A 25,908-nucleotide genomic window follows, 5' to 3' on the forward strand; every position below is an offset into this window, starting at 1 on the left:
AAGTCTCTTTTTCTTATCCAGTTGATCCTTCCTGCAAACAAACACACGTTACAAAGGAGGGAAAACCAAGTAGACAAGGAAAGGTGAAGAGGCACTAGGCATCTCCTGGTGTAAGGCACTCCACATGTCCTTACTTAGATTCTGAACAACCCTAAGGAGATGGTGGTACTCAGTTTCACAGGAGAAATATCAGCTCACACCAACTACACACAACACCCCTATCTGGAGGCAGAAGACCATCAGATGCAAGAAATGGAAAGTGATCCTGTTTGTGCCACCCCTCCTGCAATGCCTGTGACTACAGGACCCTACCACCACCCTGCTCCACTATCCTCCTACATGAACCTTTCCTCTTGTCCAAGTCCAAGCAATTGTGCACTGCTGCAGGAGGCTCTCTTGATAACTCAGTTGACATGTCATACACCAAAAGCTACTAATGACTCATTATGCTGGGATCAAGTTCAAATTCATTTCCTTGGCATTTAAGATTCCTCATGGTCTAACCCCACCCTAAAAATCTAGTCCAAACTCTACTCCACAATGCTAAGTCTCCTTCTAGATCATTCTTGCCCACTAAAACACACTAGATGAACACTCCAGCGAGCTCACAACATTCAGGCCCCTTCCTCCCTTTCCTGCCCTCCCCCACATTTCATTGAGGTTTCCATCCCTGTGAATCAGGAAGGCAACCCCAAGTCCAGCTGCAGGGAGAGATGCACACCTGATTAGCCCAGGGACAGTTTGCAGGAGCAGGGGCAGGATGAAGTTTGGATATTAGGTATCCCTTAAAAGCTCACGTGTGGAACAATGCAAGAATGTTTAGAGAAGTGATTGGTCATGACAGCCTTAAACCAATCAGTGAATTAGTCCCCTGATGGGATTAACTGAGTGGCAGCTGAAGGTAGGGACGGTGTGACTGGAGGAGGTAGGTCATTGGGAATGTGCCTTTTGAATATATATTTAGTATCTGGTGAGTGGAATCTCTCTCCACTTCTTGATCATAATGTGAACCACTTCCCTCCCTGACACTCTTCCGCCATGTTGTTCTGTCTCACCTTCAGCCCCGAGAAATGGAGTCAGCCATCTAGGGACTGAGACCTCTGAAACCATAAGCCCCCACATAAACTATTCCTCCACTAAAATTGTTCTGGTCAGTCTTTTAGTCACAGCAGCAAAAAAGCCTTAGATGATTTGTTACATTCCTTGTTTGGGCACTATTCTGCCCATACAAGTTTAGCATCCCTAGAGCTAATGTAACTGGCTCTGGCATAATTACAGATGAGGATCCACAGCTAAATGATCAATCTGCTTGGAAGCAGTGACACTGGGATGGCAGCACAGGACTGTGATGGGAAAGCCTAGCCTTCTCCAGTATACCACAATGGCTCCCAGATCTTAAAATCACTTCCTGAACACGTGCCACTTCACAGGTGTATGAAGACCCACAAGAGCAGTCACTGTCCCAAGGGTAACAAGAAAGGAATGTTTACAGTATCAGGCACAAAAAAGACCAGGCTCTGGGGGAAGACGACCTCTCCATAGGCATGGAGGAGGTCCTGCCCAGGATGGGCACAGGCAGAGCCCTCCAGCCCTCCTGATGGGAATCTTCCATTTGGTTTAGCATGTTGTTGTAGAGTTGGGTTTCTTGTTTGTTTGTTTCTGCTTTGGTTTCCACCCCCTGTCTTAACACAAATCCCAAGGACTTAAAAAATTTTCAGAGATTACGTTTTTATTTTATTTCTTTTTATACTTGATAGTAAACCTAGTTATTTTAGTGACAATTATAAATACTGAACATAGGCTAAATTGTAGTACCCAGAAAGATTATATTCTGTCACCAGCAGCAGAGTATTTTTTTTTTCCCCAAAAAAATTAGCTCGCCCTTCACTTGTCAGGTGGAAGGCAGGAGAGCCGCCAGGCAGAGAACTGTTGGAGGGGGGCCCCACACCGGTCAGCTCCTCTAAATGTAAAGCACTATGGACCACTGCTTCTTTTATAAAATAGAAAAATGATACCACCATACTATTTTAGTAAACTATATTAATTTTTTTAAAGTAGTCTTCTAAACTCTATTTTCACCAAAAATGTGCACTCTGACCATTTTATAAATCATGACTTAGCACAAGGATGGTGAAATAATGGGGAAAAAAATACTGAATTCAACATCTGCCATCAGTTCTTTACAAAGCTATACTTACGTTAGAAATATATTCTAACCTAAGTAAACCCAGATAGTCACAAATCACAAAAATATGACCCATTATCAGGAGAGCAGCGCGCAGCCTTATCCCACATTAGCAGCTTACCAGATTCACCACCACGCTCTGCTCTATATGAAGCACGGAGCGGCCTGGATTCAGCACCATAGTCTGATAAACAAGGTAATGTGATCCCACCAAACGAAGCACAAACTTACCAAGAACCAGTTGGTAAACCTGTTTATGCCAGGTGTGCTTACTTTTGTAGCTATGCAACTGAACTACTGCATTAGCTAATGAAATGAGTGTGAAAGAGTAATTGTAGGAAATCTAAATAGAATGTTTTGAGAAAGCTTGGTAAAGTTAAAAAATAAATAAATCACTAAAAAGCTTACTGTCAAAGTTAGTTGTGACAAGTTAAAATAAAAGGGAAATAATTATTAAGAATCTAGGATTCTGCTCCTGTAGACTGTAGTCTCGGGTGGCGGCCAAGACCGCAGCTGAGGGTTGGCCGCCGCCATTGCCTCCACTACCACCACCAGGGATCAGGAGCCACGGCAAGATGTGGGTTTTTGGTTACAGATTCCTGATCTGGAAAGGGGACAACCCCTATGGGGACAAGCTGGTCGGATACATCACAAACTACACCAGTCGCTTCTGGCAGGGTAGCACTGACCACCGAGGGCGGGGTCCCGGCAAGCCATGAAGAGTCGTGACTCTTGTTGAAGATCGTGGGGGTTGTGTATGGGATGTTGCTTACACACTGCCACTAGGAAAAGAAGAAGAAATAAAAGCATATCTTATTTCGGAGAAAAAAGGCCAAAGAAACATACCAGTCATTTTTTATCCAAAAGATCCCACAACAAAACCATTCCTAATTATCTTGATCCTGCCCCCCGGAAGACACTGCTGAACAGATTTTTAATGAAGCTGGGCCAAGTGGAAGAAATAGAGTATCTTTGTGAGCTTGCAAATTCTATTAGAAGACTTACACCAGAAGATGCACATGAGCATCTTTTCTCCTTGGAAAAATTAGTAAAGGAACATTTAGAAGAAAAACAGAACCTCAGTTGCATATAAAGATCTAATCATTAACTTATTCAAATAGAGCATTTAGTTTTCAAAGAATAAGTTCAGCACACAATGGCAATATTTTGGTTTACTTGAAGATCTTATTGTTTTTAATGTTATAGCCAGGATATCATCTAAATGCATAATTTAACTGCAAGTATCTTGAAACATATATTAGGAAGACTGAAATAAAGAGAAAGAAAAATTCAAGTTTTAATAACATAAGGATTTCCTAACTATATGATATTGAACACTTGGTCATCACAAGTGAGTTCTTTAGAAATATACAAAGTACTCGCTTCAGCAGCACATCCACTAAAATTGGGACAATACTGAGAAGATTAGCATGGCCCCTGCACAAGAATAACAGGCAAATTTGTGAAGCATTCCATATTTTAAAAGAAGCAAAATATAGAAAAATACAAAGACTTGGTTTGGTTCTTGTTTGTATCAGAGTAAAAATAATCTTGTTTCATTTCATAATACTAATTTGAGGTTATAGAGAATTAAGCCAAAAGTCCAATATATTATAAGATTAAAAAAAAAAAAAAAACCACTAGGATTCTATACTCACGATGACTTGAAACTCTTCCAATTCTTCCTTTAAAAGAAACTAAAATGGGAAGAGTAGGCAAGGCACTGAGTATGGATTCCAGAGACGGATTCCTTTATTCGAAGACATGGCTTTCTACCTAAGGACTGGTGGACCAATGCATGTTTATGTATTTGTATTTCCTCTTCCATCTTCCTTTTCACCAGCTCTGCAACCCACCACAGGCGCCATCTGGAGGAGAGCGGCCAGGCCCATTGTCCACTTAAAACATAATAAACGCACATAATCCGGCTCCTCCAACTTGCCACAACTCCCTCCTACCGTTGGCACCACCAAACCACAGGGAAGAAGGTGTAAGAGGGTCTTGTCCCCTGAGGATTGCTAAATGCAAGTCCCTATTTTTGGAAATATGTATTAAAATATTTACCACAAATTGTATAAACTTTGTTTCAAAATAATGAGGGAAGAGAAAGATACGGGGGTTTAGAGGAAATGGAATGGGCCAGGAGTTGATGGTTGTTGAGGCAGCTAAAGGGTCCAGGAGATTCATGTACTGCTCTACTTCTGCCTGTCTGAAATTTTTATAAATAGCTGAATTATGCCAAACTGTTGATAGATGACATCTTAAGAATTCACAGACCGTTCTACAACCTTCCTTTTAAAATACAAACAATATAAAATTCCACTAACATTTTATACTTAAAAAAACAAAACAAACAAACAAACAAAAAACTCATTGAAAGGATCCAGGGAAGAAGAATCCTAAGCCAGGACCATCCTGGGCTATTCTCCTAAGCCCATGGGAACGCTGTGACCCAACTCTCATTATTCCAGCTCTTCTTGGGCTGCTCCACTCAAGGCTGGGAAGCTTCGGAAAATTTATACCTTAGCCAATCCCAAAAAACCAAATGCCGAATGTTTTCTCTGATATAAGGAGGTTGATTCATAGTGGAGTAGGGAGGGGGAGCATGGGAGGAACAGACAAACTCTAGATAGGGCAGAGGGGTGGGAGGGGAGAGAGGGGGCATGGGGGTTAGAAATGGTGGTGGAATGTGATGGACATCATCATCCAAAGCGCATGTATGAAGACACGAATTGGTGTGAACATACTTTGTATACAACCAGAGATGTGAAAAATTTGTGCTCTATATGTGTAATATGAATTGAAATGCATTCCGCTGTCATAAGAAACTAGTAGGCAGTGGTCCTCCTCAGGAGAGGGATGCCATAGTTCTGACTGATGACAGGTATTTTGACCTCTGCCTGAAGTCTGGCAGTCTGAAACAGGTCACTCCTGTCTGGTGGACCCTGGGAAACTTAACAGGATGACGACAACACCTAGAGGGGCAAAGGGTCTGATGGCCATGAGCTTACTTTCAGCAAGTCCAGGAGGCAAGATCTGAAATTTTCCATTAGGGAGAATTTCAAATTAAGTAATAGAGGGGTGTGTGTGTGTGTGTGTGTGTTTGGGGAGGGTCTCCTTAAACTTTTTTTTTCCAACTGATTTGACTAACATTCTCCTAATGTGTAAAAGGTTAATCTATCAATCCCTTTAAAACTCTCTCACTGACTGAATTAAGTGGAGCACAGGATTTTCCCAGTGTGGTTTTAATTAGATACAATCAATTAAATTTTAAGAAGGAAAAAAATAAGATCTAAATCCAACATCAAAGTAAACAGAGCATTATCTCCCTGGAGTTAGTTCTGGCAAACTGGGGGAAAGGAGGAAGGGAGGGAGGGAAAGAGGGAGGCAGGCCTGTGGGTGTGGTGGAAACCCTCCAGGGTTCACAATGCTACATCAGTTCCAAGGCCCCCACCACTCCCTACTGGCCAGCCACTTCCTCAAGCCCAGCTTCCTCTCCAGACATGCACCTGCTCATTCCTTAGGCCCACTCCTTCCTTCAGGTCTCTACCTGTCACCTTCCCTTTAGGGATCCTTGGCCACGACTACCCTCCTGCCCACACACCCCACCTTACTGACCCTGTGGTTGACCATCCACCTGCACTGGAACACAGCTCATGAGCACAGACTTTTGTCTTGAGGGCTTTCTTCAGTGCTGTATTTTTAACATTTCAACAGTTTCTGGCCCAAAGCAGATGTTCAACAAATTTACTGAAGAAAAAAACAGCATGATGATCTACTAAGGGGACCCATGAGATTTGCTCTCTGTGAACTCAGTATACGGCTCAGCTCAGCTAAACACATATAGGTATTATAGAGTTTCTAACAATGCCAGTGTACGTTTCAATCTCACTCATACTTTTGTCCTCTAGGCTTCTAAGGACTTGCCTTGTTTTTATCTTGATTTGATGTGTGAGAGTAATTTACCAGAATTAATAAAACACTGAGGCAAGAGCAAAGGGATCAAACACAAACAGCCAGACACCAAGATGTGGGTAACTGAGTTAAATTTCAGGCAAATAAGGAAAAGCAAGAAGAAACATTCTCACCTTTACAAGAGTAACTTGAAATCATAAAAACTGGTTTCACTCCCCAATCTGAGGTGTAACAGATCCTAGTTTATATTTTATTTTTATAATAATAGGAAAATCACCACCCAACCATAGCAATTTTAAGGAAACTGCTTACCTGGAGCAGAGCCATTTCAACCATGCCAAGACCCTGTCCTGAGCCACAAGGGATACAGAATGAAGTGGGGCACAGAAACACTATTTACCTAGCACACGCTGGTCCCTAGTTCCTAAAGTGGCTTAGTGTGATGAGTCCTTGATAAAATTTTAGAGCAGGACCAAGGTGAACGGACAATTCTGTCTTCTCTGAAAAGGAACTTCTAACCTGCAAGGCCAGTCACTACAATGAAGAACACCCAGGAAACATCACAGTCCTCACTCTCTCACCCACCACAGTACAGAAATGATCCTCTCCTAAGTCTGGACTAACGCAGTATGTTTAACTGGAACTTTAATTTTACATGTGATTTTCAAGCTATGGCCTCTACTGATGTAAGTTCGTTCTGCTTTCACGTTCCCAAAGGCAGCGAATGGGGGAACAGAGGGTCTAATGTCTAACTGCTGTGCCATCGCTGTGCACAGCATGAACTTCTCCTGCCACAACTGCAACTCCCAAGGGAAGATCTCAAACTTCCCCACCAGACAACAACTCCTTGAAGCAGGAAAATGCACATGCATTTTCATCTTTAATATAAATTTTGGAGAGACCACTGCTTTTGGTTTTTAGTAGCAATGTGGCATGCTTAACATGTCCTGTAACTATCCCTTGAAATTCACGTACCTTTCTAATGTTAACCACAGACAGTGAAAATGAAACATATTCCACCTATATGGAATATTGTTAGAGTCTGTAAACAAGTCAAAATAACACCTGGCATTTTGCCAGGGGAATGTTAGAGTTCGTAAACAAGTCTGGATGGTGCCTGGCAAAATGCCAGAGGGAGTGGTTTGAGAAGTAACAAAAGCAAGCCATTAAGTGTGGAGATTCCTGATTGGTTGACTGCTGTATCTAGTTTATGCTAATTAGATAAGCTGTGTGGAATGTATAAATACTGCTCCTGTCCTGCAATAAACGGCTTCCACTCCTGCTGTATCAATCTACACAAGTTGCTCTTCACCCCCCCACCCCCACCCCACCCCCCGTTATTTTGCTGCAGCCGGACTGCGGCAGAATATGATGTTTATAAGTCCAATAAGAAATTGAATGGAACACGTGTCACCAAGAACTCTAGAACTCTGCAATCATCTTCCGTACTTTCTTATTTAGACATGTTAGTTCTCATTGATATTACAGAGTTCAGTTACAGCAAGTGTTTCTCAATCATAAATCTACTTTCTAGAACACGAACACACACAGACACACCTTCATGCATATGAGTCCTAGATGGATCATTTTAAGATTTATCTAATTTAGGGAACACACCTATTTTTTCCTCTGACTTTTGACACATTTGTCTTTTTACTTCCTTAAGATTTCTAAATGGGCAAAAAGGAAAGCTGAAGCTGCTGAAATTCAAATTCATCAAAATTAGGTACAGGTATATACCACACTAGTAAAACAAAAATCTAGAAATCATAAATTATCTGAATTATAAATTAAACAGGATTCACTTACATAGTAATGCCCTGACTTAAAAATCATTCTCATTATATAACCACTTCAGAACCACAATACAAAGCAAATGAATTTGGACTGATTAATGTGACCTACAATGATACCGATAGACAGACAGACAGACAGACAGATAGATAGATAGATAGCAGGCAGGCATGTTTTCTGGCCAACTTAAAAAGCAACAGGTAGTTGTAATTTTGTGGATTTGTCTCTGTGTCCTCTATTTTATACCATTGGTCTACCAGCCTGTTTTGGTGCCAGTACCATGCTGTTTTTGTTACTATTGCTCTATAGTATAGTTTAAAATCTGGAATCGTGATACCACCAATTTCACTCTTCCTGCTTAGAATTACTTTAGCTATTCTGGGTCTCTTGTTTTTCCAGATGGATTTCATGATTGCTTTTTATATTTCTGCAAGGAATGTCATTGGGATTTTGACGGGAATTGCATTGAATCTATAAAGCGCTTTTGATAGTATGGCCATCTTAATAATATTAATTCTACCAATACATGAGCAAGGTAAATCCTTCCATCTTCTAAGGTCTTCTTCTATTGCTTTCTTCAGGGTTCTGTAGTTTTCATTGTATAGCTCTTTTACCTCTTTTGTTGATTCCCAGGTATTTTATTTTATTTTTGAGGATATTGTGAATGGAGTAGTTGTCCTCTTTTCCATTTCAGAGAATTTGTCACTGATATACAGGAATGCCTTTGATTTATTGGTATTGATTTTATATCCTGCCACTTTGCTGAATTCATTTACTAGTTCTAGAGGTTTCTTGGTTGAATTTTTGGGGTCTGCTAGGTATAGGATCATGTCATCGGCAAATAGTGCTAATTTAAGTTCTTCTTTTCCTATATTTATGCCTTTAATTTCTTTCGTCTAATTGCTCTGGCTAGTGTTTCAAGAACTATGTTGAATAGAAGTGGTGAGAGAGGGCATCCCTGTCTTGTTCCAGATTTTAAAGGGAATGCCTTCAATTTTTCTCCATTTAGAATGATGTTATATTAGACAAAGGTGCTAAAACCATGCAATGGAGAAAGGATAGCATCTTCAACAAATGGTGCTGGGAGAACTGGAAATCCATATGCACCAAAATGAAATTGAATCCCTTTCTCTCACCATGCACAAAAGTCAACTCAAAATGGATCAAGGAGCTAGGAATCAGACAAGAGACTCTTCGTCTAATAGAAGACAAAGTTGGTCCTAATCTTCATCACGTGGGGGCAGGCCCCAAATTTCTTAATAAGACACCTATAGCACAAGAGTTAAAACCAAGAATCAACAAATGGGACGAATTCAAACTAAAAAGTTTTTTCTCAGCAAGAGAAATAATATGCGAGGTGAATAGAGAGCCTACATCCTGGGAACAAATTTTTAACCCTCAAACATCAGATAGAGCTCTAATCTCTAGAGTATACAAAGAACTCAAAAAGTTAAACAACAAAAAAGCAAATAACCCAATCAACAAATGGGTCAATGACTTGAACAGAAACTTCTCAGAAGAGGATATACAATCAATTAACAAATACATGAAAAAATGCTCACCATCTCTAGCAATCAGAGAAATGCAAATTAAAACTACTCTAAGATACCATCTCACGCCAATAAGAATGGCAGCCATTATGAAGTCAAACAACAATAAGTGCTGGCGAGGATGCGGAGGGGGGAGGGGAGGTACACTCATACATTGCTGGTGGGACTGCAAATTGGTGCAACCAATTTGGAAAGCAGTATGGAGATTCCTTGGAAAGCTGGGAATGGAACCACCATTTGACCCAGCTATTCCCCTTCTCGGACTATACCCAAAAGACCTAAGAAGAGCATACTACAGGGACACAGCCACATCAATGTTTACAGCAGCACAATTCACAATAGCTAGAATGTGGAACCAACCTAGATGCCCTTCAATAGATAAATGGATTAAAAAAATGTGGCATTTATACACAATGGAATATTACTCAGCACTAAAAAATAATAAAATCATGGCATTTTCAGGCAAATGGATGGCATTAGAGCAGATTATGCTAAGTGAAGTTAGCCAATCCCTAAAAAACAAATGCCGAATGTCTTCTCTGATATAAGGGGGGTGACTCAAAATGGGATAGGGAGGAAGAGCATGAGAAGAAGACTACCACTAAATAGGGAAGAGAGGTGGGAGGGAAAAAGAGGGAGAAGGGGAGTTGCACAGAAGATGGAAGGAGAACCTCATTGTTAAACAGAATACATATATGTGTTAGAGTCTGTAAACAAGTCAGGATGGCGCCTGGAAAATGTTAGAGTCTGTAAACAAGTCTGGATGGTGCCTGGCAAAATGCCAGAGGGAGTGGTTTGAGAAGTAACAAAAATGAGCCATTAAGTGTGGAGATTCCTGATTGGTTGACTGCTGTATCTAGTTTATGTTAATTAGATAAGCTGTGTGGAATGTATAAATACTGCTCCTGTCCTGCAATAAACGGCTCCTACTCCTGCTGTATCAACGTACACAAGTTATTCGTCACCCCCCCCCCCCCGATTATTCTGCTGCAGCTGGACTGCAGCAGATGGTGGCCCGTACCCGGAGCCCCGGGACACTTGGGGGTAAGTGACGAAAAAAAAGCTGCCCGTCCATAGATAGGACGGGAGCAATCTGCTCGTCCCTAGGCAGATAGGGCGAGAGGAAAAATGACCATTTCGAGAAAATGGAGAAGATTGATACAGTATGTTTGTGTCTTGTTTTGTCTTGAAATGTTGTATTGTCTTTGTGATGAAAATATGGAAGGGGTATTAAGTAAATTGAAAAGGGAAGAAGGCACCCCAGTGGAACCAAGAATAGTTAGGGCATGTGTTGATAAGAGCCCAGGAACTCTAGTCAGAAAGAAAAAGAAAGTTCAGAAGAAGAAAGATTATCAGGAAAAAAGTTGCAGTAAAAGGCTACTACTAAATACTTTTCGTTACCGGAGGGTGCGTGAAGCGGAGAGGCGGCTGCCGATTGTGCGAGCTGGTCATGGCGCAGCAAGAATTTTCCAAGTGGCGACAGCTGGCTCTTCCACTGCCGCAAGCCCAAATCTAGACCTGACCTGGAGGCACAGTCTTGCAGGCTCTTGCTCCCTGTGCCCGGAAGCAGTTTGAGTCCGGGACACTCCCAAGGGCCATCTGGGGCTGCCCAGGCGCTACAGCCAGCAGAAGACAATACCGGTGTCCCTGATGTTTGGTCATTTTCAATGCCAATAACTAAGCTACAATAGTTCTCCCACACCTGGAAGCTGATGAGTAATGAGCACTATTAATGCTTATTTCAAATGCAAAAAAACCTTGAGATAATGTATTAAATTGTTCAGAAGGTTGTTTTCTTAGTTGAATGCTACAGGATTTTCTTTAGCCATCCAGAGTTCCTGCCTTCGTCCCAGTGCCGGTGAAGAGGAAGGTGGAAGAATTTCCAATGTTGCTGAGAACCAGACGAGACTTCAGATCAAGCTAGCTGCCTGCCGAACTTACCTGGACTGTGATTTAAGCTAACTGCCTGCAGAACTTACCTGGACTGTGATTTACCTGGACTGTGAGTTAATCTATTGAGACACTGCTTTACCTGGACTGAGACAACAAACTGTAATCTACAACAAATTGTAACTCGGTATCTTTGCTAAGGGTGTCATTGCTGGTATAATTTTTCCAAGGGCTTCTTCCATGGAGCCATCAATTGGCTTGGTATTGTGACATTTTGTATCCTCCCCTTCTGCTTGTAGCAGATTATTTATGGTGTTTGTGTAAAAACCACTATGGTCGTTATTTAAATTAAACAAAAGGGGGAAATGTTAGAGTCTGTAAACAAGTCAGGATGGCGCCTGGAAAATGTTAGAGTCTTTAAACAAGTCTGGATGGTGCCTGGCAAAATGCCAGAGGGAGTGGTTTGAGAAGTAACAAAAACGAGCCATTAAGTGTGGAGATTCCTGATTGGTTGACTGCTGTATCTAGTTTATGTTAATTAGATAAGCTGTGTGGAATGTATAAATACTGCTCCTGTCCTGCAATAAACGGCTCCTACTCCTGCTGTATCAATCTACACAAGTTCTTTGTCACCCCCCCGGTTATTTTGCTGCAGCCGGACTGCGGCATATATGATGTTGTGATGAGAAAAAGAAAAAAAAAGTGTGTCACATTAGATTGGATAGAGAGAAAGGATGGGAGAGGAGGGGAGGAATAGGAAGGACAGTAGAACAGAATAGACAATATGATTGATGTATGTACATTCCATGTATGTATTATATATCAAAATGCATTATACTGTCATGTATGACTAATAAATAAATAAATAAATAAAGCAACAGGGAGGGCTGGGGATGTGGCTCAACTCGCAGCGCGCTCGCCTGTCATGTGTGCGGCCCGGGTTCGATCCTCAGCACCACATACAAACAAAGATGTTGTGTCTGCCGAAAACTAAAAAATAAATATTAAAATTCTCTCTCTCTCTCTCTCAAAAAAAAAAAAAAAGCAACATGGAAGGACTGGGGTTGAAGCTCAGTGATAAGTACCTGCCTAGCATGTGTGAGGGCCTGGGTTCGATCTTCAGCACCACATAAAAATAAATAAGTAAAATAAAGGTACTGAGTCTACCTACAACTTAAAAAAAAAAAAAAATCAAAAAGCAACAAGACAGTGATATCACCAGCCACAGTAACATTACTGCTAAAATGATCTGAGACTCTAACTATGTTGAGACATTCTGCACACACAGGTTGAGCATCCCTTATCCAAAATGCTTGGAACCAGAAATGTTTGGACTTTAGACTTTTTTTAAAAGTTTAAAGTATTTGTATGTATATAATGAGATATCTTGGGGACAGGATCCAAATCTTAAATATAAAATTCACTTATTTTTCACCTACATCTTATATACACAGTCTGAAGGTAATTTTATACAATATTTTAAATCATTTTGTGCATGGAACAAAGTTTCATGGTGTGGAATTTTCCATTTGTGGTATCATATCACCACTTCAAAAAGTTTCATTCTGGAACATTTCAGATTTTAGATTTTTGGATTAGGTACATATGTTCAATCTGTAACACAAATGACCAATCAACAGAATGCTGAAAAATTACCAAACACACCAGAGTAGACCAGAAATCAAACTGCCTTTATTTGAAAATACTTATCAATCATTTGAATTCAGAAGAATCCTTTACACAAGACACAGCCTGGTGGGCTGGGGGTGTAGCTCAGTGGTGGTGTTGCAGGGACAAAGATAGCAGAAAACAGTTTTATTTGGCTGCAGCCAGGTTCAGAGGGCACAGTTTTTGCTGTAATCATCAATCAATCCTCTGAACCCCGAGTTCAGGGAGTTTCAGAGTTTTATACCCAGCATGTAAGGGTAGGGGCTCAGAAGTTCACAGTCTGCAGAAGTTCACATAAAAGCAGGTTTTTATTTCACTGTTTTGGGCAAGTTAACCCTTCAAGGACAACACCTGAGAAGGGGAGAGCTGCTTCTCCCCTGTCTTTCCTCCCCTGCCAGCTGTTACCATGGAACTCAATTGGTAACTTCTCTTAAAAATGTGGAGGTCTCTGTGAAGCCCAGCTCAAGGCCAGAGGCCTTGTTTGCACATTTCTACAAACTACTATACTGGATACATGTTTGTGAGAAACTAGTAAGGGGATGTCCAGCACCTGGAGTGCTGATTTCTTCCTGGCCAGTGGCCAAGTAAAACATAGCAACACGAAAATAGGAAGTTTATCTACATTGAACTCTTTTGCAGAGACTCTTTTGCTGACAGTCCAAAAATCAGTCATGGTAAAGATTTCTGGAGAAGCCCAGTTAAGACTTTTCTGTGGAGAAAGGGGATGCCACTTCAGTGGAGCATTTGTCTGCACGTGTGAGGCACTGGGTTTGATCCTCAACACCACATAAAAATAAAATAAAGGTACTATAACTTTAAAAAAAAAAAAAAAAAAAAAGCCTGTTAATGCAGCCTTCCCAACCAAACCACAGTCTCAGATTTGAGGACCAACCTTAAAAGTTCTTTTTGCACTCTCCACAGCAGTAGTCCTCCAAGTGTGATCCTGAGACCAGCAACCTCAGCATCACTTGGGAAATGGAAGAGAGGCATGTTTGAAGTTCTACCTCTGACCCCTGGTCAGCAACTCTGGGGGGAGTCAGTAATGCATAATTTACCAAGCTCCCAAATGGGGTGACTGTCACATAGCTCCACCATTAATGCCTACAACTCAGGAAATACTATCATTACTTGGAAAATACTGATGCACTTTAATAAGAACCCAATTTCTCTCTGAGGGAAGCTTATTACCGTTGCTATAATCTTTCTGTGTAGCAGAGATGCCTTATAAGTGAGGGGAGTTTGGGGGAAATGTTACAATTGCTTTTTAGAAAATACTGCCAGTCTCCACTGTGCAAGCTACAGAAAGGGCATGAGAGGCTCTGACTCCTCACACAGGGAATGGGTTTTCTTCTTTCCTTTTTGTTTGTTTATTGCAGTACTGGGGATACATATCCAGGACTTTTTATTTTGAGACAGGGTCTCAGTTGTCCAGGCTGGCCTAGAACTTGTGATACTCCTGCCTCAGTCTTCAGAGTAGCCGGGATTAAAAGGCTGAGAACTTCACTTTGGGACATCATAGACAGTAGTAAATAAAACAATTTTAAATATTATTGGAAAATTTTATATCTCCAATACCTTCTTGGTTCTAAAGGATTATGTAATCAATCTAATATAACTACCAGTCTCTACTGATCTTCTTGGTCTTGTCGTGACAAGGACATTGAATCAACTTTACTTACTTGTAATGGTAATCACACAACAAAGTACATCTGTAATCATCAGATTGTTAATGCATCAACAAACAGCTGTAGAAGTTTAACACTGACCTCTCCACTCTGCAATCTGAGTACTAAGTGATCTTTGAAAGGTGGAGGGAGGACAGAGTGCTAGACACCACTGCTGAGCCACAAGGGACTAGCCATTCTACCCCCTCTAAGCTCCACAGGAGAAAGACACACAGAGGCCGGTGTGATTACAATGCATTTTTAAAATTTTTTTAAAGTTGTAGTTGGACACAGTACCTTTATTTTATTTATTTATTTTTGTGTGGTGCTGAGGCTCAAAACCCAGAGCCTCGCACATGCTAGGTGAGCCCTCTACTGCTGAGCCACAATGCATTTTACAATGCATTTTAAGGCAGCCATTTTTAAGAACTTTAGGTTTAGTGCTGGTTGCCATGTAGGCTTTCAGTCTTGTGTTTGTATGGTTGTCTGCTCTGCCTTGTTCTTGTTGTGGTGTTTTGTTTTGTTTGGGTGGTGCTGCGGATCAAATCCAGGGTCCTGAGCATGCTAGCACATCCTCTAACCCCAGCTATTCCAAGTTTCCAGTTATTTTTAAAAGTTAAAAACCAAAAGTAAGATACTTAAGAAAACAAATTTTGTAATTTATTTGCAAAACAGTATTTGTAATCCTGAATGCAAGAGATTTTTTTCCATTCAAGAGCCACTTATTATTCATAAGTATTAATTAAGTACTTTTTTCATCTCAGTATAATTTTAAACAAATCAACAGAAGATAGATAAAGCTGGAAATGTGCTTTAGATGTCTGGTTAAAAACAAGTTTTTAGGGCTGGGGTTATGGCTCAGCGGTAGAGCACTTGCCTAGCATGTGTAAGGCCCTGGGTTTGATCATCAGCATCACATAAAAATAAATAAAGGTATTGTGTCCAACTACAACTAAAAATAAATAAATATTTTTTAAAAAACCCACAAGTTTTTAAGTTAAAAACCATGAGCTTGCTTTTTCCTTTTTACAATGGCAAGGGAAGTTCATTGCTCAAAAATTTTGAGACTACAAAAGAAGCTAAAAGATGAAAACTTGGCCCTAAGTGCTGCCACCATGAGACACACAACTCCTCTTAAGAATCAGGTCATAATACTATAGGACTTGATATAAAGATACTAAAAATAGCTTAGAAAAATTGAGTCATACTAAAACCTTAAATACTGTAGTTACAATGCCTAAAAATAAAAAGGGGCAAAACCCAGCATGTTTAGTCAAAAGAAATGAGAGATAGTCAAAAGAAAAAGAGAAAGAAATAAAATCGGAAAACTGAGAAATACCACAGTGTATCATTTTGAGAGATTGAAGTTTCTCCACCTTGGGAGACCAGATTCAGGAGTCAGGTGCACATACCCTACTCCTTCGGGTTCCTGCTACCAGGATGCTCTAGGTTGGCCGCTGTTCCAGCAGGCTCTGCATGCTAATACCCAAGCCACTGCCAGACTGAAACACCAGAAGCATTGAGTAACCAGTAAGAGCCCTCGCCTTGTCAGAACAAAAGGAAAGGCTCTGGAGAAGTCCTAAAGGTAGCCAAAGCACAAACCCCGGGAGGACACTTGCTAAGGCAGGACTTCACCCTGGACTTGTCTGGAGACCTGAGCTGGCGCTCTAGGACTGCATGCAGGCAGGGAGGTAAGAGATAAAGCTACAAGCTGGGACTGCAAAAAGACCCCAAGGTAAGGATGAAGGAGAAAAGCCTGTGTGCACAGTGGGCAGCAAGGAAATGACTTGCCACTGGTACAGAGCCAGGGGGAGTAAGGGAACTTCTCCTGAGTTCCTGAGGCCCACATTTATGCTACTCAGTATGTTTGGAAAACCATTAAGCCAGTGACCCCAAAGATGTAGTGCTCCTGAGGAGTGGTATAAGCAAATACAAATTCTTCCTAAAAATACAACTTCATTCTAGATATCAGAATTTACTGAGATGAAGTTCTAAGGAAAAAATAAACTAAAATCACAAAATACAGAAGAAAACAAGGTACCATGAATGCAAATAAGGAGAAACATGCTGAGTCAGAATTCTGATACAAGAATCAACAGACACCAAACTATGAAAATACAAAACTATGAAAATGTGAGCAGAAAACCAGAGACTATGAAGAACCACCAAGCAGATTTGAAAAACAAACATAATTTCCAAAAATAGAATACGACTGAAAAAAAAATTAAGGATGGGTAAAAGAACAGATTAGGCCTGACTGAAGAATACTGAACTGTAGGTAAGGGCCAAAGAAGTCATCCAGAATGCAGCACAAAGAAAACAGGACAGTGAGATGGGAGGCTGCATGTCCTTTGGGCCTTTTCATGCCAATTAAGAGTTCCAGAAAGAGAGAATGGAGATAAGGCAATTTTCATAAAATGATGGTTGAGAATTTCTAAAACTGCATCCTTCAAAACAGTAGCCATTAACCACCTATAACTATTTTAATTAAAGTGAACTCAGTTCCTCAGTTGCACTAACCACATTTCCAGTTCATGTTACTGACATGGCAGGTGACTTCCACAGGGCTGCACACAGATGGCACATCTCAGTGCAGAGAGTTCTACTGAAAGCTCTACTGTTGTACCACCGAAGCACCCATTCTCAGACCCAACACACCCAGCAAACCCTAAGCTGCAAAAATCAATGCACACAGAGACACACCACAGTGAAGCTGCAGAACGCTGAAGACACAGAGAAGGTCTCAGAAACAGGCTTTCAAAGGAACAATTAGACAGCTGGCTTCTCACCAGTAAACACGAAAGCCAGAAGAAACTAGAAGGAACAGCTTCCCTGGGCTGAGAGAAAATACTGCAGCCTAAAGCCTACATCTAGCAAACAGTCTTTGATGACTAAAGCAAAGTACATTTTCAAATATGGCAGATTCACCAGTAACAAAATGAAAATTTCAATTTAGTTTAGGAAATAGAAAAAATATCCAAAGACAAGACTGAAATATCAGAAAATAGCATGCAAAGACATGGTACAATGGGGTTAAGTCTAAATAAGCAATAACTGAATAAAAAAAAGAGATTGGGGTGAAGGGCACAGCTTCCAAAAAGTTCAGGATTGACTGATTCTCAGAAATCTAAATACTTCAGTAAACATGAATACAGACAGACAATAATCTTTAGTCACAGAGACATATTGGACAAAAGGTAAAATTCAGCTACAGGTTTTTATATATCAAGAAAACATTTACCAGATGAAATCATATTAATGGGCTGGGGTTGTGGCTCAGTGGTAGACCTCTTGCCCCACATGCATGGAGCACTAGGTTCGATCCTTAGCACCACATAAATAAATAAAGGTATTGTGTTCACCTACAACTAAAAAAATTTAAAAAAAAAGAAATCACATTAACATATTGAACAAAAGGAAAATTCCCTATAGGTTTTTATACGATCAGTTCTTACGAAAAGAACTCTAATGAAATCATGTTAACAAGATAAAACTGTCTTTAAGAAAAATATGCATCACTAGAAATAAAGCGGGTCATTTCACAATAAAAACTTCAATTCACCTGGTAAATAATACTAATACTAAATTTAGAGAAATGGTTTAAACCTACATCCCCATCCAGTAGAAAAAAAGATCAAGTAGAGAAAATAGATTAATAGGATGAAAATGGGAAAAGCACCTAATAAGTTCAGTCTACTGGAAATATACTGACTGCAAACACATGATTTGAGAATACACATATTCTTTCCATGCACATGAAGAACATTTATGAAAACTGTTTGCTAGGTATAAGGTCAGCCTCAACAAAATTCAAAATATGGTAGTGATTATTAATCAGATTCCCTGATCACAATGCAATCAAGTCAGAAATCTCAACAAAAAAGACAAAAAACCCGGGCCAGGGATGTGGCTCAGTGGTAGAGCGCCTACCCAGCAAGTGTGAGGCCCTGGGTTCAATCCCTGGCACCACATTAAAAAAATAATAATAATCAAATAGAATAAAGGTATTATGTTCATCTACAACTAAAAAAATAAATAAAAAAAAAAACTCCTAAACTTTTGAAAACTAAGCACACTCCTGACACTCAGGAGTTAAAAACAACCTTCTTAAATTCTCAGACGTGTGAGGCTAGTTTCAAACACCTTGAAACATAATTTCTCATGTAATCATTAGTAAGGCTAAATTATTTACATTTTAAAATACATTCCGCTGCAGGTGAATTTTGCATTGGGCATGTATACTTAAAAAATTTTCACTGAAACACACAATTAAAAGAACCAAAACCTACAGCTGGAGATTAAAGTTCTTTTATCATTAGTATATGAGTCATTATCTCGCTGGAATCTCTTTTTGCTCTTTCAAACAGGTCCCTGAGGACACAAAGGTGAGCAAACACAGTCCCAGCCTCCTGGGGCTGAATGCATCCCGAAGGAGGCAGCCAGTAGTCACAGAAACAAATGTAACTAACAGCCTGGCCAGATGACCCTGTAATAGGGGTGGGGACATCAGGAAAGACTTTCCCAAGGAAGTGGTACCTTGGGCTAATGTGTAAGAAGGGGTACCTAGAAGATGGCAGAAAACAGCAGTTCAGACCAGAAAGGAAGTGTGCATGCAAAGCTATAGAGTTACGAGGGGGCACTCAAAGGCAAAGTGTAATTTATATGCTTAATATAAAAATGGTGCAGTTAAAAAGTGCATGCTTTCTGAAGTGGGGAACCGTGAACTGAAATCAAATTCCATGCATAGATGAGTTTGTCAGGATGAGCCCAAATAAGTTTAATATATAGCTCTAATTTTTAAAAAATTATGTCTTCTATTCTTTATTAAGAAAAAATTTCATTGTCTCAGAATTTTTCTCTATACAAATTTTTCTCTATATAAATGCTAAACATTCTATTTAAGACATTTTTAAAAAATTATTGTTAAACTGGGCAGGGTGCCTGTAATTCCAGCTACTGCTGGCAGCTATGTGGTAGTTTGTGTCTGCATACGTGTAACTTACTTAGTGGAGCTAGTCTTTTTCTTCAAATGGCAATGATTTGCCACTCTATAAACATGAAATGAGCACCAGGTGGAACAGTGATAAGAAAAGTCAAGGCACTAACAGTCAAAGACCATTCTCGGCAGTTTAGCAAGACTCTTCTAAATAAATTAATTAAAATTTTTAGAAAGGGTTGGGAATGTATCTCAGTGGTACAGTGCTTGCCGAGCATGTGCTAGGCCCTAGGTTCAATTCCTAGCACACTGAAATTTAAAAAAGAGTTTAAAAAAACAAACCTGTCACACAAAACTGTATAGTAAGCATCTTCCATGCTATTTGTAAAAATATATATATATATCCTTAAACTTCCCTTATAAAGAGTCTTCTATTCTTTTCTTCAAATAAAGAGGTTTCTGCTTGGGAGAAATTACAACATATGTTTTCAAAACTGTTCTCACACACCTGCACCTAAGGAATTCACTCCTTTCCTACCAGAATTTCAAGGTTCCACACACCCTTAATTCAACCAGGGCTGTAAGATGCACATGTGTAACTTTAGTTAGTGGAGCTGGAAAGGCATTTTCTAGAAGGAAGGAAGGAAGGAAGGAAGAAGAAAAAGGTATCAGGAACTTCAAGAATCTGGTTAGAGGGGCTCAGTGGTAGAGTACTTGCTTACTTAGCATGCGCAAGGCACTGGGTTTGATCCTTGGCACCACATAAATAAAATAAAGGTATAAAAAAATGTTGTATCAAAAAAACTCATTAGAATGATTACTTCTAAAAGTGATTCTGTAAGCACAAAGGACCTAAATTAGTTACCAAAGGTTAACTGTGACGTGGAAATGACAGCTAAGTTACACAGATATGGATAACTGCAACTATTTTCCTTAAGTCCCTTTTGATATATGTAGAAAATGAATTCTTTCTCAACTTGGTCTTTTTAAAACAAAACTTAAATTTACCCAAATTCACCATAGGACTGTGTCAAAACATAAACTTCAGGGGCTTGCAACAGAGGACAAGACTAAAACATTCTTATCAGCCTTTCACTGTATTTTCTAAATGAGACAAGACTGGACTTCACAGAGTGGTGTATGCATTTAAACTGAATTCAGCATTCTACAAGGAAAGATTAGAAACAAAAAAAACAGATAATCCTTTTAAAATGTGCAGTTACTGATTACCTATCTTCAATAGTGACGAATGACCCAATTCTAATTATTTTTTAAGAAACTTTATTTATTTTAATTTTCTCTTAGTTGTAGTTGGACCCAATACCTTTATTTTATTTATTTTTATGTGGTGCTGAGGATCGAACCCAGTGCCTCGCACATGCTAGGTGAGCGCTCTTCCGCTGAGCCACAACCCCAGCATCCAATTCAAATTCTTTTAAAAGAAAATTTTCTATTGTGAATATAGAAAGAATTTTTAAAACCCATGATTGAAGATAATTGCACCTTTCAAACAACCTGTAAGAATTAAAAAAAAAAAAAAAAATGAACTGAAGTCATTCTCTGGTAAATTCAAAGCGAAACCCAACATGACCTCAAATATTCAGATACTGAATATATATCTCATCACTTCTTAATACTTATAGCAAGAGCCTAAGGGCCATTTGAGCCTGAAATTTTTATTACAAGTTAGTGGTCATTGGTTACTAAGAATATTCCAAATAAAGAACAGGAAGGAAAAGAAATCAAACTACTCAGATGTGGGGAAGGACAAGGGTGTGCTTATAGAGGGGCTGAGGAACCCAACAGTGACACCTTTACTCTCTGGGAACAATTGAAAAATTAGACAGCCTGGTGAGGTGGTGCACACCTTAATCCCAGCTACTCCGGAGGGTGAGGCAGGAGGATCACAAGTTGGATGCCAGCCTCAGCAACTTTGCAAGGCCCTGTGTCAAAACAAAAAATAAGGGATGGGGATGTGGCTCAGAGGTAAAACATACCTGGGTTCACTCCCCAGTACAGAAACAAAGAACAGAGAGAACTTTTGATTTGACAGAGAATCACCAGACAGTAGGGAAACCAAACAAAACAAAACCCAAATTTGAGGAAGTGTCCTCTTGATAAATGCTTCACTGCTGGTCTTTTTCTTCAAATAGCAATGGTTTGTCACTCTGTAAACAGGGAAACTGAGCACCAGGTAGAAACGTGATTAGAAAGCTGAGATCCTAACAGAAGTCTGGAATTTGCTTCAGAGTAGCACAGATAACAAAAGTAGGAAGAACTCAGAAATGCTGTGAGGCTTGTGCTTAGTGAGGACATATTCATTTCAAGTTGGGTACAAGAATCAGAGTCCTTTTTAATTTAATGAAAAAACTAAGCTCAGACTTCACCATCAAATAAAACTCAGTTAGCACCTGCAGTTGCTAAGCTGTATCCTACCTAAAGCACACACTGGTGCCTCAGAAGAGGCAGGTGGGAAACAGCACAAACCAGACCTCTGTGTCACAAACCACTCTTAAGGTCGCAAGACAACTGTGAAGTAGGATGTGTAAGTGGCAACAAACCTCAAAATCAAAATTCCCTTTGAAATCTTTGGCTTGCGTTAATTTTTTTTAATTAAAAAGGTCGACACAAAATCATTATGTTTAAAAGTTGGCAAGTTCTATCAATCTAATAAACCCAGGAACGCCACACTCAAAATATATTAACAAGGTAATTATTTCGGCGACAGAAGCAACAGGTTCCGAGAGCCCTCCTTTCTAAACAGCCTGCACTCGCGGACCAGACCCAGACCTTGGCACCAACTCCAAGCTCGGCAGTCACCGACAATTCCTGTCTCCATCAAACGCCCTCCGACAACACACACCCGGTTCTCACCAACCCAAAAGTCGCTTAGATGTTTCAAAAACAAATATGGAAAAGGGTGCTCATGTTTATAAAAGTGGCCTCCCAGAAACGACGTGCCCAGCCCGCACCGCAGGCCGGCCGCAGCCCGGGACGCGCCGCCTCCCCGGTCCCCCTTCCGCGGCTGGGGCAGGAAAACCGCCCCGGGAGCGGCGCCGGGGAAGGCGGCGCGGGGGGAAGGGGGGAAAGGCGGCCCGGCGGCCCGGGAGCACGGCGGCCCGGGCGCCCGCCTTCACACGCAGTCACAGAACGAGCAGGCACAACTCCCGGCCGCGCGGGAGCCAAGTCCCCCGCGTAACTCGGGCCTGGGCCCTTCTTCGAGCGGGCACCTAACCGAAAGCACAGTCATTTCCCTCTCGGTACCGATTCGCGCTGGCAGTGCCATTCAAACCGAAAAGGCAGCAAAACAGAAAGCGCGGAGCCGCGGAGGCGCGGGGGGCCGGCCGCGCGGGCCGGGCTCCGGGGCGGCGGCGGGCGACTCCCAGACGCTCCGGGGCTGCGGGAACTTTCCGCCCCGCTCCCGCCGCCGCCCGCGCCCAGGCGCAAACTTTGAGGCGGCGTCGCGCTCCGCGCCGCCGGGGGTCTCGACCAGCCCCGCTGCCCCCCGCCTCACCGCGCCGCCACGCCGGAGGGGGCTGGCTGGGCCGCGGGCCGGCTTTGGGTCCCGCCGAGCGCCCTCCTGGCCTCCTCGGGCCGCCGCCGCCCGCGCCCCCGACCCTCCCCGCGCCGCCGTGGGCCGAGCGGCCGGCCGGGCCTGCTCCGCGCGCCCCTCACCTTGGTGGCCATGGCGGGCGGGTCCCCCGGCCCGGGACGGCCGGCTCGTCTCCCGCGCCGCGGCGGGTCGGCCCAAGCCGGGCGGGCGCGCGAGGACGGTGGCGACGGCTGGGCCCCGGCGCGGCGGCGGCTCCGCCTCGCCCCGAGTGTCGTTGCTCAGGCCCGCGGCTGGGCGCTTGGAGACTCCAGCCGCCGCCCGCCCCTGCAGTTCCTGAAAGTCCCCGGCTGCGCGGCCCCCGCCCCCGCCGGCCGAGCCTCCCATTTACCGCGGCGTGCGCGGCGCGGCCGGCGGAAGCGCGCCCGGGGCCCTCGGCCGCCGCCCGGCCTCCCCGCCCGCCGCCGCCCCCGCGCCGGCCTCCGCCCTGGCGCGTTCCATGCGGGGCGGCCGCGTCCCGAGTGCCGGCGAGGTCGGGCCCGGCGCGGGTCGCGCCCGCATGGTCGCCCCGGCGGAGCGCCCCCCGAGGGCCGGGCCGGCCGCGCGAAGCTCGCGTGCGGGGTGCGGGAGGCGGGCAGAGGCGGCGAGCCTCAGCTGGCCCCGGCAGGCGGGGGCGCGCCCGGGAGCCTCGCCGGTCGGGGTCGCCGCGGGGCGGCGTGTGCGGAGGCGAGGAGCGGGCGACGGCCCACCGGCCTGCAGCCCTCCCGGGCCGAGCCGGCGGGACCTCAGTCCCCGCGACCCAGGGACCTCCGGCGCCCTTGACGGAGTCCAAACGCTGAGGGCCCCTAGGTGGGGGCGACGGTTCCCCCAGGAGCAAAGAGAGCTCCGGAGGTGTCAGAGTGGTTTTCCAGAGTTGGATTATATGGGGCTTATGGAACAAATGACATGGGCCAGCACGATTTTCACTCAAGTACAGAGACAGGACTGGAAAGGGTACTCCAGCTTGTATAATAGCCCAGCTCATTTTGTTTTTACTAGGGCCTTATTAAAAGAGGCAATAATCAAATAAATCACCTGTGTTCCTAGGAAAATGGTGTTTAGAGTTAATGTCAAAGGTTGTGTCTTCTCAAGAACATATTTGACCTTTAGAGTTTGCTAGTTGGTCAATAACAGGTGTTTAAGTGGTGCTTCAAGATTGGCTATGAATATTGGAATTAACTGTTGAGCTCATTGTCAAAGCTATACCTAGGGAAATATTCATAAATAGCCGTCTAAGTAAAAGAAAAGGAAAGTAGGCGACCAATATTCATTAACAGCCTATTTGCTATATACTGTGTTCTTACATCCTTCTATCTCAATCGATCCTTTGAAAACATTACTAGTGTCTATTGTTTACAAATATGAACAAAACTCACCTAAATAACCTACCTGATTTGGCAACACTTTTAAAATGAAAAAAAGACCATAAACTTGGACCAAGCTACTCTACTTCTAAGAATTTATATTCCTGTTGGATTTGTACAAGTGAGCAAAGATGCTCATCAAAGCTTTGTTCTGTAATAATTCCAAACAGTAAACAACCCGTATGCTTGTTAGTAGGACTGTTTCAATAAATAAGATAGATACCCCAATACAAATGAAATTCTTGGAAGTCAGTAAGAGAGTGGTAATACTTTGTCTGCAGGTTCCCCACCCTCAGACTCAGCCACCCTTAGATGGAAAATAAGTCAAAAAGAAAAATTGTGTCTGTACTGAACATGTAGGCCTTGCGGGAGGGGGTGGAGATGTTGTGACAATGCATTATTAAAATACAGGAAACAAAGATTTTCTTATATTCTAGATTCCTTTCATGTAACTTATCATTGAAGTGCATGTTTATCTCTTTTTATACACTTTCTAATTATTGGTTGAACATTTGTTTGTCTTGGATGTAATTACCAAATACACAGAATTTCAAACTGTCAACTCCACATTTATAGATGTAGCTAGCAATGAGGCCACAGAAAGTCAGAGATGACTTTCCATGGCTGTGAAATAAGCCAGAACTCACTTCCCCTTATCACTGTCTACACAGCATGTCATTTTCAAAGTAACAACACTCTAGGTGAGAAATATGAAGGTCAAGAGAGGCACTGTTAAAAACCAGACAAGAATACCCCTGTCCTGAACTGTACTAAGAGCCACACCCACACTAGACTGCATAGAAAAATTGTGACATTCCTTCATCTCATCAGGTCCAGCTGCTCAGTGGAGTGAGGCTTCTCCCAGAAGAAAACTGACTTCAGGCTCATGATCACGAAGAGCCCTGGGCAAAGTGCCAGGTAGTTGGTTATGTCTTGGGCTTTCCTCCATTCTGTGTTCCTCCTCCAGTGAGCTTCTCCTTACTGACCCTTGGTGAGCCTGCCCTCAGGACCTTGGAGGCCCAGGCACCAGGGCTCCAGCAGGCTAAGCTCAGGAGTGACCTCTGTAGCAGGAGCTTTTGCTCCTGTTAGTGGGAACACAATTCAGTAAGAAATTGGATTTGTATTTACAGACAACTTTTGGTTATTACTAGATTGCACTTTTCAAAATAAAGAACCAGAGCCAGAGCAACACAGCTGCCCAAGGAAACAGAAGGCTGAAGATTCCTGGAAGCCATGCTAGAGACATGAGTGGTGACAAGGACAGAATGGCCATTAATTCTTGCCCTGAGTCTGATGGTCAGGTGTTGTGCTGTACACTTGCAAAGTTAAGCACTTCTGTTTTATTTTATTATT

General features: G+C 42.3%; 1 protein-coding gene, 1 non-coding gene and 1 pseudogene across 2 annotated transcripts in view; 2 read left to right on the forward strand and 1 right to left on the reverse strand.

Annotated features, from left to right (window-relative positions):
* The window catches only part of Snx9 (sorting nexin 9), a 105,533-nt gene extending 81,975 nt beyond the window's left edge, over positions 1-23,558 (reverse strand). The window contains exon 1 of the mRNA XM_027939496.3: positions 23,278-23,558. Coding sequence (XP_027795297.2) covers positions 23,278-23,289 — 12 coding nt within the window. The 5' untranslated portion in view covers positions 23,290-23,558. The remainder of the gene's footprint in view (positions 1-23,277) is intronic.
* LOC114096031 (glutathione-specific gamma-glutamylcyclotransferase 2 pseudogene) lies at positions 2,761-3,278 on the forward strand (annotated as a pseudogene).
* LOC114096106 (U6 spliceosomal RNA) lies at positions 3,561-3,667 on the forward strand. Its single transcript, XR_003583360.1, has one exon. It is a non-coding gene; the product is annotated as a U6 spliceosomal RNA (small nuclear RNA).
* Positions 23,559-25,908: the final 2,350 nt, after the last annotated feature.

Source organism: Marmota flaviventris, chromosome 6 (assembly GCF_047511675.1).
Source record: "Marmota flaviventris isolate mMarFla1 chromosome 6, mMarFla1.hap1, whole genome shotgun sequence".
Taxonomy (NCBI): Eukaryota; Metazoa; Chordata; class Mammalia; order Rodentia; family Sciuridae; genus Marmota; species Marmota flaviventris.